Below are 13732 nucleotides of genomic sequence, written 5' to 3'. Positions count from 1 at the left end.
TGTTGAACTTTACAATGAAACGCGTGGTTTTTATTAGAGCAATGGGCTCGGCTTGGCCAACTGCACCTTGGGTGCAAGCTTCACGATCAAGCTAATCCCAGATTCGCAATGTCGCTACCAGCCAAACTAGATCCAGGGGCTCCATCCTTTTCGACGATGACGACTGCGCATTTTTGCCACCTGCGACATTGAACGCGAAACTTTCGCACACAAGGTACTGTTGGCTGCTGAGCCCATTGCTCATTAAAAAACCCCACGTTTCATTGTAAAGTTTGGAGATACAGGTACCTTTATGTTTGTAAGCGTGATGCTATATGAGAAGTAACCCTTGTTCATCGGCGGTATTGACTTCGGCAGAGAAAAGAGCTGCAGAGGAAAACTCAGACTGGAAGGATGGAAGGATGATACTGTATATTATTGACAACATCCCATACATTGCGAGCTAACAGCCATTTCCTCACAATCGGCAATGTTGCCCATTCTATGACAGTGGAACGGTGCTCCTGCTTCAGACATTCATTTCCATGATTGGATTATGTTGATCCGAGTTGATTTGGCTGAGCTACGCTCATACAAGGTTACTTCAATTGAGCAACATAGAGCATGGTTAGATGTGTGGATTGATGTAATCCCTCTTTAGCTGTATCTCGGTCAAATCAACTCGAATCAACATAATCCAATCATGGAAATGAATGTCTGAAGCAGGAAGAGCTGCATGTCATAGAGTGGACAGCAGTGGCTATTGTGAAGAAATGGCTGTTATCCTGTCTTGGGCTTTTGTCAACAGTATATAATCCTTCCCGTATGAGTTACAACTCTGCCAGGATCTGACGCAACAGACGAAGACTACAATGAAAACGTGGGGTTTTAGAGCAATGGGCTCGGCCCAGCCCAGCAGTACCTTGTGTGAGGTTTGCGTTCAATGTCGCAAACAGCCCAAAATATTTTTGGTCGTCGTCGTCGAGGTCGTTGAGGGGTAACCACCCCCAGCCGAGAATTAATTATTCAGTTTCTTCCGTTCCCGGGGGCGCCGGATCAATCCTTGCGTGGGCATCAGGGCCGCCTTGTTAGTTTCAGGCTATATGCCGTGATCAGTCACGTTTCAACTTGTTTCCCGTTAAAACTTGTTAGTTCTATATTTTTGTTTCTCTCTCGGGGTATCACTCTCGTATACTCCCGCAATAAATCTGAGGCCAAAAGCCTCCATACAGCGAAAGAGGTCGACCCCTGGATCTAGTTTGGCTGGTAGCGACATTAAAAGAAATCTGCAGGATTGGCAAGCTTGATCGTGAGCTTGCGCAAGTGCAGTTGGCCAAGCCGAGCGCATTGCTAATAAAAACCCCACGTTTCATTGTAAAGTTTGGAGATAGGCACCTTCCCTTGTTTGTAAGCGTGGTACTATATAGGAAAGTGGTCTTTGTTCATTGTCAAGTAACTAGACTCTGATATAGCCAAAGAAACGGAGGGTCGTGTGTGGGTAACACAGCCCATTTGCATGACTGGAACGGCCAATGTGTGATTACTTCATGCATCATCTGGAACAGCCATGTATTGCCAGCTAATAGCCCATTCATCCCATTCATCTATGTTGCCCAATCCAATGCATGTGAACGATTGTGCTGCTCCAGCCCAACACCTTCATCCTGCAACTTTTTTGATCCGAGTGGATTTGACTGAAAAACGCTCAAACACAGAAGTATCATCCAAATCACAAAAATTAATCTGATTGATTATATTTAAACTACTGCTTGATAGCCCATTCCTCCCAGTCATCTTTGTTTCCCAAACAAATGCATGTAAACGATTGCCCTGTTCCAGACCATCGTCGCCATCATTCAAGTTTCTTGATCCGAGAGGATTTGGTTGAGTTACGGTCAAACACAAAACATCATCCAATATATGAGAAAAATCATTTTGCAAAGTTATTTGTAAACTGCCAGCTATCAGCCCATTCCTCCCATTCGCCTTCATTGTCCAAACCAATGCATACGAACGATTGTCCTGCTCCAGCCCATCATGCCCCATCATTCAACTTTCTTGATCCAATAGGATTTGACTGAACAACGCACAAGCAAAGAAGTACCATTCAATTCACTTAATTTCCCAGCTCTTCCACTCCCAGCTTATTTGCCTCTTCCTCCCATTCTCAACTGTTGCCCCATTCAAGTATACAACTACCACATGCCAACGATTGTCCTGCTTCAATCCATCATGTCAATCCTACAGTTGCCTTGATCCGATCGTCTTTGACTGAGTGGAAAGTCCGTGGCATGTACACCCCCACTACAACACGCGCCTTGTTGAAAGTACATTGTCTTGCACACTCCTTTGCCACAACCAATCGCAACAGCGTTCGTTGCAGCAGTGTCATTACTCCATTTGTTTCCAACAGCGTTCTTTACTTGCAGCATCCTGCCTTGCAGCCTTTTTTACGTGAATAGCAGATAGCTATTGTTTAAAAGCAGCTTTATTTACGTGTAGCAACGTGCATCAATACATACGACTTCTTATGGGTATGAATGTGGATATTGGTTTGGTATTTGGGATGGAAGGAATTGGATGTACGCAACACGTGGAAAAAGAGTGGTGTCCATTGTCAACTTGACCTTGATGTTATCCTGAACCAGTGGTGCACCCAATGATGTTACAAGCTACTCCATCATCGTTCTTCGCATAACCTATTACCACGATCCAACTTCATGTTTTGACAGACCATGCATATCACTGGCCATCACATTTCAAATGCCATCCATTCACCTTTACGCAATGCACGAAAGGATAGAAACCTTCCATATCAAAGTATCTTCCCCCATGGACGCAATTCGTTGTACCCCTCAATCTACCTCTTTTGAATGATGCTGGGTTAAAGATTGCTTTAAAGAATACGAGATTGTGTTGGCCACTTGCTTGATACATTGTAGTATAAAGAGACTTATGATAGTGACGTATGATGCAAGGTGTACGTGTATCCACTTGTAAATGGTCAAATTGATCTATTGTGTCTTGAAGAATAGAGATATTAGTATAACTCACCTCCCTTTTTGTGATTTGATCATGTCGACACGCTATAACACACTCTCCCCTTTTGTGATCGATCCATTTACCTATGTAGCTGAGAATGATCTGCCAGCATCGGGGTTAGCGGTGCCTTGATCCCATAGGTGGATCACTCAATCTTGACTACACTCCCAACTTTTACTCAAAATTGCTACATTTTGACCCTCCATAAAATCGTATCCTGTTGACCATCGTTCTTTGCGTATGCTCCGCTACATGTAGCAATTTTCGTGAGACACATTGGATTACCTTCCATATCGGGAAGTTGACCCGCCTATCATGTATTTAGCGTTTTCGTAATTAACGCCTGCTTGGCTCAGTTGGCAGAGCGTCCGCCTAGTAAGCGGAAGGTCACTGGTTCGATTCCAGTAGTAGGCAATGAAGCGTTCCATGAGTTCGTTTGTGCGATAAAAACCATTTATTTTCTTTTTTTGTTTCAGGTCACGTGATCTTGTTCGTTTAATCACGTTTTGCGATGAGTCCTGAGCATGCAAGCTTCAAGCAGATGTAGTGTGGCTAAAAAGTTAATGAACTTTTGGATATGTATATGTTGAAGCTCGAAATCAGCAATGCATAGCAGGGATGTACAGTGGTGCATGCATATGCAAATCCTTAATGAGGGCGTCGACATCATCATCTGTCTGCTTCTTGCTGCTATATGGTATTCACTTTCTAAGATGATAAGTTGTTAAATGTTAAATTGATACTCCCAATAAGTCATTCCATTCATAAATGTTATCAACACGACGCAAAACCATGTTTGTTTTTGGAGTCCTGGATGCATGTAAGAAGCGATAGAATTACTGCTTGACAAACGCAGGGTAATAAAGTCTTATGAATGCTATAATACCAGCTCTCAACTGCAGCAATCATTCATAGTCTACGATTCAGCCCCATAAAAGTAGTCAGCAAATCATTTATGACAGTCGTAGTTATCGCATTGCATCACCCTCTAACTGATAATGCCAGCGGTAATTAACTTACACCACCACACTTTCGGATCAGCATGCAAGAAAGCTTATTACAGACGTGGCTGTGCAATGGGTAATCAGCCAAGATGAGTTACTTTTGTTATCTCGATGCATTTATTTTCTTGCATAATCATCACACGGACCATTGTGATGTTCTTTTATTACTTATGATAACCTGTTGAGGCAATGACTAATGGCATTCTGTTGACAAGGACTCCTCATAGCTGAGATACATACCATACGAAGGATCAAGCTCATGTTCAAAGTGGCAACCTTCTCACATGCACATGTAGCAGGTTGATATTGATAACCATAGCAGGTGGCGGATCAATGAGCCACGTTGGACATTAGACTAGCCATATCATCGGAATCTGTGCACATGTATGGTTTCACGGCTTGTTTGACAACATTAACGTTCTTCAAAATACTTTATTTCGAGCATTGTGATGATCACAACTTTTCCACATTTGCCATTACTTTAGCGACGTATGCATGAATCGGCAGGTGAACAAACGCGACTCCCTTTTATAATATCTACATAGGAGGCAACAATCTGCTGATTGGGTCAGTATCTGTCTTCGGAGCTTGTGCGTGGGTAATACAAACGCTAACCTGTTCAAGTGTGGAAAGGGGACTCTTTCTGTGATCTCTCTCTCCCTCCTCAATGGAAAGAGCAAGTTACGGAAAAATGGCACCACCAAGAGAATCAATGATCACGCGCTTTGTCCACAAAACAACATCCATAATGTGATGTACCATTGTTGAATGACAAAGACATTCATGATCATCACATTTCATTGTCGATCCCTCTCCCCCGGACAAAGAAGTGGCGGAATGATATAGGCAAATGGGTGAAGAATATGCCTTGTGCCTGTGGAACATACACATTTGTGTGTCTGGAACTTGGCAACGTTATAATTAATTTGTTCGTGGTACAGGGCACAGAACAATCAAGTGCTAGTGCCCTTTTTCCTCTTTTCCTCTCTTGTGAATTACATCCTCTCACTTGTGAAGAGTGGCCCTTCCTCTCGTTTCATTATTAGATAAAAATGCGTGCCCGAGTATTTTGGTTGGGATTCTTTCGCTTCTTGGTTTTATTGTTCAGTCTCGCCACCTTGGCTTGTAACATTGGTAATGGGGCACATGAACAGCAACAACGTCCTCCTCATCTCGCGTGCTCACAATTATGACTATCCCATTGTCCATTGCAGTAAACCTCGTGTTTGTCAAGACCACAGACTGGTTCCCTGAATATGTCCCTGTAAGCAGAAAGCAGACAGCCCATGTGATATATAAATGGATCCTTATCATCTTTTTTAGTACATTTTGTATATCGTTGGACCCGGCGTATCAATTATTTGTTCCTTGGCACTCAACATTGTCAGCATTTCAAGCGTCAAATCTACACGTGGTGACCGTACCTTATCGATACTCAACCTGGCGTTGATGATTGCTGTTATCGTTTACAACACGCTTAAATCCGGTGTGGTGCCTTGGACGCCTCAACCAAACGAAGACGCACCTTCTTCAGCCACGCCTGGTTTTGCCACCTATTGCAGCAATTATCATAACAGCACTGATGCCAACCGTTGCTGTAAGTAATATACAATGAATGAATGATGGATGGATGGATTCTTACAATGCGTTGTTATATAGGGCTCACGGATGGTATGTGGTTGGGATCCTTGTTGATTGCTGCTTTCTGGTTACTGCTTGCAATCTACGTCTATGCACAAAAGAGTTCAGATATCTACGATGATGATTACGACGTGTATGATTTCAAGGAAGATGTTCCCATGGCAGTGACTTCACCTACGGCTCAACATGATTATCATGCATCATCGCCTACTCATGGATCCTCGCCCAAAGCAGCTGCAGCTGGAGCCGATTACAATGCTGGTGGCTATTATGGTCAAGGTTATCGAGAATACGACAGCTACTATGACTATCCACCCCAATCGCCTTATGGTGGATACAGTCAACCAGCTGCTACTGCTGGTGGCTACTCTGGTGGTGGTGGTGCATACGCATACAATGACACGGCACACATGTTATCCGAGAACGCAATGGAACAGCAACATCCTCAATACTATTCACCTCACTTGAATAACGCCAATGTTGTTACCAGCCAACCCGTATCTACACCAGGTACCAGCACCGTTCATACACACCAAACTCCCAACGCTTATTAGTTTTATCACCACACACACACACACACACACACACACACACTCGTTATTATCTACATCATTATCCATCGAACACATGATTGTTCTTCCTCCCATTCCCATCGTCACTTGTATTTACATCATCTCGTTCCCAATTTGTTTTTAATACACTTCTATTGTACCTGGGAAGCATGAGAATATGTGTTGCAGGACACACCCCAAAAAAAAAATGAACGTGAGATCGAATGACCAGCACTTTATTGGAATACAAAATGGGAAAGAGGTAGAAATACAAATATAAGTGATATGTATGAGTTAGAAAATGCATGTCGTCACTCTTCTAGAATGCTCGGGTAGTAGTAGCTGATGATGATGTGGGTGTGGGTGTCGTGCGTTCAGCAGCAACGGCTTCTTTCATGCGAGCGAGTTTATCATTGGTGGCAGCAACTTCGCGAGTGGCAGCTGTTAAAGCTTCTTCTCGTTCTTGGAGGGCTGCTCGCAAATGTTCAATATCCTCAGTGTAGGTATCGAGTTCTTGTGTAAGGGTGCATGCTTCATTTTGGACCTTGGTATTGGCTTCTGTAAGATGCATAATCTTTTCCTGGGCTAGTGTCAAGTGTTGATTCTTGTTGGCAGCCGTCTTTGATTCTTCAAGTTGCCGTGAAAGATCATTCAACTTGATATTGTTTTCCTCCACACGTAATTCAGCTTGCTCTGCACGGCGTTGTAATAATTCAAGTTCACGTATCGCACGTTCATGTGCATGTCGTGCCTCTTCAGCACGCTCATGTGCTTCCTTGGCACGTTCTTGAGCAGATGCTGATGCCTCGTGATCATGTTGGGCTTGCTTGTTAAGGTGTTGTAATAATCGTTGCTGCTGCTCATTTTCCATCAACGTCGAAGCTAGTTTATGTTCAAGCACCTTGAGCACATCTTCCTCGTCTTCATCTTGTTGTTGCTGCTCTTCTTTCATATACTTGGCACGAGCCATATACTTGGATTTCCAATAGGCAGCTTCCTGCAATGCTGCTGTGCGAATACGATCCACCTGATGAATCCGCTCCGACATGGCTTGATGAGATGATGGACCACCAATGTTAGATTGCACTCTTCGAAGCTCAGCTTTCAATGATACGAGTTGTTCATACAATTGCAACTTTGCAGCATCCGTTAACTGATCATTCATATCCATCAGCATTTGTTCATCAGCTTCAGCGTCGTTAGGTTCAGCTTCGGCAAGTCGCATCCTTCGAGCAATCGAAACTTCTGTACGCCACCATGACTCTTTCTTTTTCATAGCACTGATCACAGCATCTTGTGCACGTATGTCACGCATCAACACATCCATTTCATCTTGATCGGTAGTGGTAGGTACTGCCATATCCATCACACCTGTTGAAGCATCGGGATACATGGATACAGTGTCTTTGCGTAGTGTCTTGGTAAGTGATACACCTTCACGTGAGGGTCGTGGAGGACGCTGTGGTGGTGGTGGTACATGTTGCTGTTGATGTGCTGCTGGACTTGCAGACCTTGATTGATTGGTATGGCCATTAGTCGGTGACATGGTTGCTTGACGTGGTATGGGATCTGTATTATTGGTATTCGTTTCCATATTCTGTAAAGGCGATGCTGTGTGTTGTGCTCGCTGCATAGCTGCTGAAGGCATCATTGACGTATGTCGAGGTGGTCTTTGTGGAGGAGGAGCCTATAAATAGCATTAGTATTAATACGTATACGAGTAATGGAATATGATTAGGCACTTACTTGTGGAGGTGCTTGCCCTTCTGGATATTGAGAACGTGGGCGATTGTTGGCTGGTGATGCATTGTTTGAGCGGGGTGTCATCATAGCATTGGATGAATCCATTGTTGAGTGATCTCCACGTGATGATGGTAAAGATCTTGCCATATCAGACTCAGTGGATGGTGCTGGTGATGGTAGGGATGGTTCTTGGTGTTGTTGCTGTTGCTGGGGTTCTGGTGGATACCGGATTTTCGCTATAAGATGGCATGGTTGACTGAGTATGTGTCATAGGAAACCATAGCAACAAAGCATGTACTTACTGCAATCTAACACGTGAACGGCATAGGGGTTTTCATCCGATTTGCCACTGGTGCTTTCACCACCCATCGCAATAATTTTGTCACCAACAGCTGCGAATGTTGATCCAAATCGCGGTGAAGGTGCAGGTCCCATGTTTTGGAACATGAACCATCGTTGACCTTTTAAAGACGTGAGTAATGATGGTCTTCTTCTCATATATGATACATCCTCATATTACCTCTCACTTTGAATGCACAGAGATCACCCAATTCTTGACCATCGGGTCCACGACCACCAAACACGTACATGACATCGCCTACCATGGAAGAGGCACAGCCTTCACGAGGAACGGGGATGTATCCAACAGCAGCAACTTGTCTCCAGAATCGTTGTTGAAGATCAAACGCCCATACATCGTTGTATAAATGATCGCCATCAGTGCCACCAAAACTATAAAGCATGAATGAGTAACCTAGCATAGCTTATCATGGATGTAGACTTACATGTACAAGGTGTTTTCAAAGACACAAGAAACATGACCTGATCTACCAGCAGGTCCATCGTTGTTTGAAGGGATGTAATCCCATTGGTCTATAAAAGAGAGAGATGATGCAATGAGTATACAGTGTAAATGATAGAGGGTATATACATACGTGTGCTTGCGTTAAATGCAAAAAGATCATTAAGATAACGGCCTGCGCGTTGTCCACCCCAGAAATACACGATATCGTTATTACCATCGAGAGCCACTGAATGACCTGATCGCTCCACTGGAAGACGACCATCCTTAGTTTGGACACGACCCCACATGCGTGTTACTAAATATCACTTTTTGATGAGTAAAAAGCGATCCCAGATAGTCCTTGTACATGCACTTACCTAAGTTTAGGGTATAAAAGTTTGGATCCCACTTTTCATCAGGAGAAGCTGGTTCACCACCATAGAGTAAAACGCAAGCATTTCCAAGAGGAGCCAGCACAGGGTTCATCCTAGGACTTGGTATATCACCTGTTGCATTTATCGCTGTTGCTGTCATATTGTCTATAGCGAGAGAGCAGCCTATTAGTCTTGATATTGGCGGGGGGGGGGTAATTACATGTTACACACATACTGGTGTCGATCAGGAACAGATCCTTTTTAGATTTCATGTGGGTGCCGCCAAAAAGTACCATAGCATCTGCTGACCCTGCCGCTGCTGCAGCATGACCGTATCGTGGCAACACGCTTGATTGACTACCTCCAAGCTTGCGTTGTGTCCAAGGATAAGCTGCCGATCGCTCGGGTGGTGCGTTCTTTGTGAATTTCGAAAACAGCGACATGATGATGGTGCGTTGCTGCCGATGGGATGCAAGTAAATGAAGGGAATGGGCTGAATGAAACAGAGAATGGTGTTGTTCTCTCTTTACTCTCTTGTAGACTGAAACGCACAAGGAGGGATCGTTGTATGTCGAGAACACACACACAGAGCGTGTAAAGAGAGAGTAATAAAGGAAAGAAAGAGAGAGAGAGGGATGCGGAGATGATGCCTGGCAACGGTTCAGCAAAGGAAATGAAAATTGGATTTGGTGCAACAGTAATCCTTCACTCTCGATCGTGTCGGTGACCTGATTCAATGCTATGCACTGATTATTACATGCAGCAAATGCGTACTCATTCATTCTTAAATACATTGATTGACACGTGATGCATCCTTTTCACATCTATACCATTGGTGGATACCGTTGCCATAGTTGCATGACATCCCTTGTTGGAATGTGGATCATAGCAACCTTATTCGAAAGCATCCACTACATTGATCCTAAAAAAGTGTACGAGCTCTCTTGGAAGCGTCGAATTACTATACTTTCCATTGTCAGTAATGCTTGAAAGGTGATATGGCTATTATACATTCATCAACGCTCAATTGATACCGGCATTGTTCGACGAAGACGTTCTTTATGTGTTTGATGAAGGTGACAAATGCTTATCTTTATTGCATAATTGAAACCACCATACTACAATAACATTTGGCAGCAGCGATGAAGAGATATTAGTCAAGGTATGCATGATGCGTCTCATCTGATAAGGAAGCGCGGCATCGCGGACAAATGATAATCCAGTATTACACGCTAAAATCCTACTAGTTTATGCTTGCTTATGCATCCTCTTTCTTCCTTTGTCACTCTTTCTTTACACACTTCAACCATGTTCCGATCGCGTCTACAAGCATTTCGTCCAGTGATTGCGTATCGTACTCCTCGTCTTGCATTGCGTCCACCGCCGTTCGTGAATTCTACTAGCACAACAGTGTATGGTGCGATGCGACCCATGTCGGCTACTGCAGGATCGGGACCCAACGTTGAGGAAGCTATCAGCAATATCGAGGAACTTTTTGGTGCTGCCAAGGATGAGGTAAACATAGCACCAATGACACAAGCAAGTGATGAATGTTGATGTGTGGATATGGTATTAGATGGAATTTGCTGTAGAATCACAAGGATCTGTTTATTATCATGAAGACCGAGCAACAGCACAAAAGGCAGTAGAAGAGTGTCTTGACGCATTCGACAAGTTACTTGAGGAACTTCCTGATGATGCGGCTCGAGACCAAGTGCGTGGCAAGATTGGCATGAAGCTTAGAGAACTCAAGATGGAATATGAATCACTACCAGAAGAAGGCGATTGAAAGTAGCAGCATGATGATATTTATTGTCTTTTGTGTGTGTCAATGTATCTTGCACAATAAAATGTAGAAACATAGCATTGAGCATAGTATAAAAGGTCGACGTCAAAAGTGGGAAAGAGAGAGAGAGAGAGAGAGAGAGAGAGAGAGCGAATATATGAATATATATACATGCGAGTAGTGGATGAACGCAAAAGAAAAAGAGAGAGAGAGAGACAAGAGAAAAACTACTTTGGTATCTGACCAGCCTTGAGAAGCCGTTCTAACCGTGAAATCTCATCCAACGACGTAGCTTGCTTCAAAGCTTCCTTGATCTTTAATTGCTCTTCTTGGGTAAGACGCGTACCACCTGCTCCTTGTCCATTCTGGTTCAGGGCACTGCCAACTTCAAAAGTCTTTGTCTTTGTATCTGCGATGGATTGAGCCAATGCATTGTCCTTGCCATCTTCTGTTTGGAAAAGCTGAGCAGCTTCCTCTCGTTCCTATACCCACCAAAAAAAGGTCATTTCCCATGCCAACAATGAGCCAAACATCCCACATCCATCTACTTACAGCCTGCTTGATCTTTACAAAATCAATGACACGAAGCTTGGGCAACTTGTGAATCAAATAAAGGCGATAGTATTGCTTCTTGGTCACGGGGTTATCCAACAAGCTCAAGTACGTCAAACGCTTAAAGTTGGCCAATGCTTCCAGATCACCAAGCTCACCGATAGCGTTATTATTGAGGATGAGAGTCGTAAGGTTGGGGACAAACTCGTGCATATGGGAGTCGATATGATGGATACGGTTGTTGCTCAAGTACAAGTGTTGCAAACGAATGAGTCGAGGAAAGTTGCCCAACACGCGCAAGTCATTGTTGGTAAAGTCGATCGCGTCGTTTAGATCCTACAAAGCCCATGAGTGTCGTGTAGATGCCCAATGCTCAAAGACATACCTTGGTCGCACCGAGGTTTTCAATCACGGGAATCTTCAAATCTGCAAGACCATCATATGAGATTGGGCTGTTACGCTTGCATTGCTGTTGTTCTTCCACCCACCTCGGAGTACAAGCTCACGATCCTTGAGAGGGTTGATATGGGAAGGCGACTCGTTGATTAGATCGGTAGTGAGCTTCATGACTTGGACAAAGAGAGAGAGAGAGAGGGAGAGAAGGAGAGAAAGAAAGAAATCAAAAGAAAACAACGATACCGTACAAAGGACGTATCCCACATCTATCACCACCATTCGGAAGCTCAAATCCCTATTTATTCTTGGAGGAATCCTTTAAGTACACGCGAAACAAGTTCGCCTAGTGATTCTACATGACATCCCCCTTCTTGTACAAATAAAACAGGTCGAGATCCTGCGTATTGCTTAATAGTATATCCAATCTTATCATATGTATTCATATCCTGGATGCCTTGCATACCAGCAACGGGATCTTCATGCCAAGTATCCAACCCAAGAGAGCATACAACATAATCAGGGTCAAATTCAATGACTTTGGGATCCTCCAACACCTTATGCAGTTGTGCAAGGTAGCTGTGATCAGTGGTAGTGGATGGGTCCAAAGGAAGATTGATGTTATAGCCATGACCATCACCGCGCCCTTGTTCTTCTGATGAACCAGTGAAATAGGGGTATCCAGGATACCCATGCAATGATATATACATCACGGATGGATCATCATAAAAGATGTCTTGGGTGCCATTGCCACTACATAAGCATATAGAGAGTATTATTAGAGAGCATGGCCATATGTATGGACACACAAGGATGACTCACTGGTGGTAATCCACATCAAGGATGAGTACTTTGGTATTGCTGTCACCATGTTGAAGATATCGCGTTGCCACAGCTGTATTATTAATAAAGCAATAACCTATCCAATGCATGTGTCAATGGATGCCTTTTCTTTTTCTTTCCATATTATCATCATTACCTCCAGCAGCATTGCAGGTAGCATGATGACCAGGTGGGCGGCACAGTGCATATACGGCGTGTGATTGTTTAGACTTTAGCCGATCGGCAGCTGCAACTGCAACTTGGGCGGCTGCATACACCGATGTCCATGTATCTAAGCATCATCATCCATCACGTCCAATGTGAGTAATAAAAAAAAGACCCGCCTTGCTCCTATGCATCATACTACCTTGTGTATACGCAACTGACAGATCGAAGTTATACAGCCCAAGTTTACCACGCACATTGTTTGATGCTATTTTCTTATAATGATCAGGGTCCAAGGGTCCAACTAGATTTGGATGAACAAATGTCTCGGCAATAGCTGCATCGGATGGTCCACCAGCTGCCACCCAATCTTGGTAAATGGTCTTTAAAAATTCGATGTAATCGGAATCATGCACCTCATGCAACCCTTGTTGTATTGTATAATCATCCATGTTGTGTTGTTTGAGAGGAATCATATGGAATGTGTTTGGTTGACTTTGAAGGCTAGTCTTGATCGCCAGGAACCGAGCAGGGGATTCTATGACGTTCGGTGTTGTTGCATTATGACGCTTAGCACACCACGATCATCATCATCAACAAAGTGGAGGGGTTTATTCTTATCCTACCTGCATACTTCTTGATTTGACCACGTGTTATTTCATAAGGCGGGTAATGCAATGCACACTCATCACTGTAAATGACATCCATTGGAAGTGAGAAAGAGAAAAAGGGGAAAGGGAGGGAGAGGGGGAGGGAAATGGCGTTTCACCTAACAAAAACGGATGTTGGTGACTTTGAGCCCTCACATGATGACTCACAGCTACGTAGCTTCTCACACATTAATCTATCTGTGCGCCGTGTAACCATCATAAATGATGTGAGCAAGAAAAAGAGTG

General features: G+C 43.7%; 5 protein-coding genes and 1 non-coding gene across 6 annotated transcripts; 3 read left to right on the top strand and 3 right to left on the bottom strand.

Annotated features, from left to right (window-relative positions):
• Positions 1 to 3362: 3362 nt before the first annotated feature.
• On the top strand, positions 3363 to 3435 carry O0I10_000253. Its single transcript has one exon. It is a non-coding gene; the product is annotated as a tRNA-Thr (tRNA).
• Positions 3436 to 5214: 1779 nt separating this feature from the next.
• Positions 5215 to 6220, top strand: O0I10_000252 (uncharacterized protein; the record flags this gene model as incomplete). The annotated part of the gene is made up of 3 exons (XM_058480366.1): positions 5215 to 5289; positions 5349 to 5622; positions 5685 to 6220. 3 exons carry the CDS (start codon positions 5215 to 5217, stop codon positions 6218 to 6220), a joined length of 885 nt encoding a protein of 294 aa, XP_058348889.1.
• A 316-nt stretch (positions 6221 to 6536) lies between these two features.
• Positions 6537 to 9561, bottom strand: O0I10_000251 (uncharacterized protein; the record flags this gene model as incomplete). The annotated part of the gene is made up of 8 exons (XM_058480365.1): positions 6537 to 7904; positions 7964 to 8196; positions 8263 to 8421; positions 8481 to 8692; positions 8746 to 8833; positions 8896 to 9060; positions 9122 to 9283; positions 9354 to 9561. The coding sequence occupies 8 exons, from the start codon at positions 9559 to 9561 to the stop codon at positions 6537 to 6539; spliced, it is 2595 nt and encodes an 864-aa protein (XP_058348888.1).
• An 865-nt stretch (positions 9562 to 10426) lies between these two features.
• Positions 10427 to 10907, top strand: O0I10_000250 (uncharacterized protein; the record flags this gene model as incomplete). Its single annotated transcript, XM_058480364.1, has 2 exons — positions 10427 to 10633; positions 10695 to 10907. 2 exons carry the CDS (start codon positions 10427 to 10429, stop codon positions 10905 to 10907), a joined length of 420 nt encoding a protein of 139 aa, XP_058348887.1.
• A 224-nt stretch (positions 10908 to 11131) lies between these two features.
• O0I10_000249 (uncharacterized protein) lies at positions 11132 to 12023 on the bottom strand (the record flags this gene model as incomplete). Its single annotated transcript, XM_058480363.1, has 4 exons — positions 11132 to 11386; positions 11457 to 11792; positions 11842 to 11882; positions 11945 to 12023. The coding sequence occupies 4 exons, from the start codon at positions 12021 to 12023 to the stop codon at positions 11132 to 11134; spliced, it is 711 nt and encodes a 236-aa protein (XP_058348886.1).
• A 128-nt stretch (positions 12024 to 12151) lies between these two features.
• On the bottom strand, positions 12152 to 13544 carry O0I10_000248 (uncharacterized protein; the record flags this gene model as incomplete). The annotated part of the gene is made up of 5 exons (XM_058480362.1): positions 12152 to 12602; positions 12672 to 12768; positions 12829 to 12963; positions 13039 to 13374; positions 13463 to 13544. 5 exons carry the CDS (start codon positions 13542 to 13544, stop codon positions 12152 to 12154), a joined length of 1101 nt encoding a protein of 366 aa, XP_058348885.1.
• Between the last annotated feature and the right edge of the window lie 188 nt (positions 13545 to 13732).

Source organism: Lichtheimia ornata (genome assembly GCF_029851405.1).
Source record: "Lichtheimia ornata isolate CBS 291.66 chromosome Unknown scaffold00001, whole genome shotgun sequence".
NCBI lineage: Eukaryota > Fungi > Mucoromycota > Mucoromycetes > Mucorales > Lichtheimiaceae > Lichtheimia > Lichtheimia ornata.
This window is presented reverse-complemented; position numbering and strand designations above follow the sequence as displayed.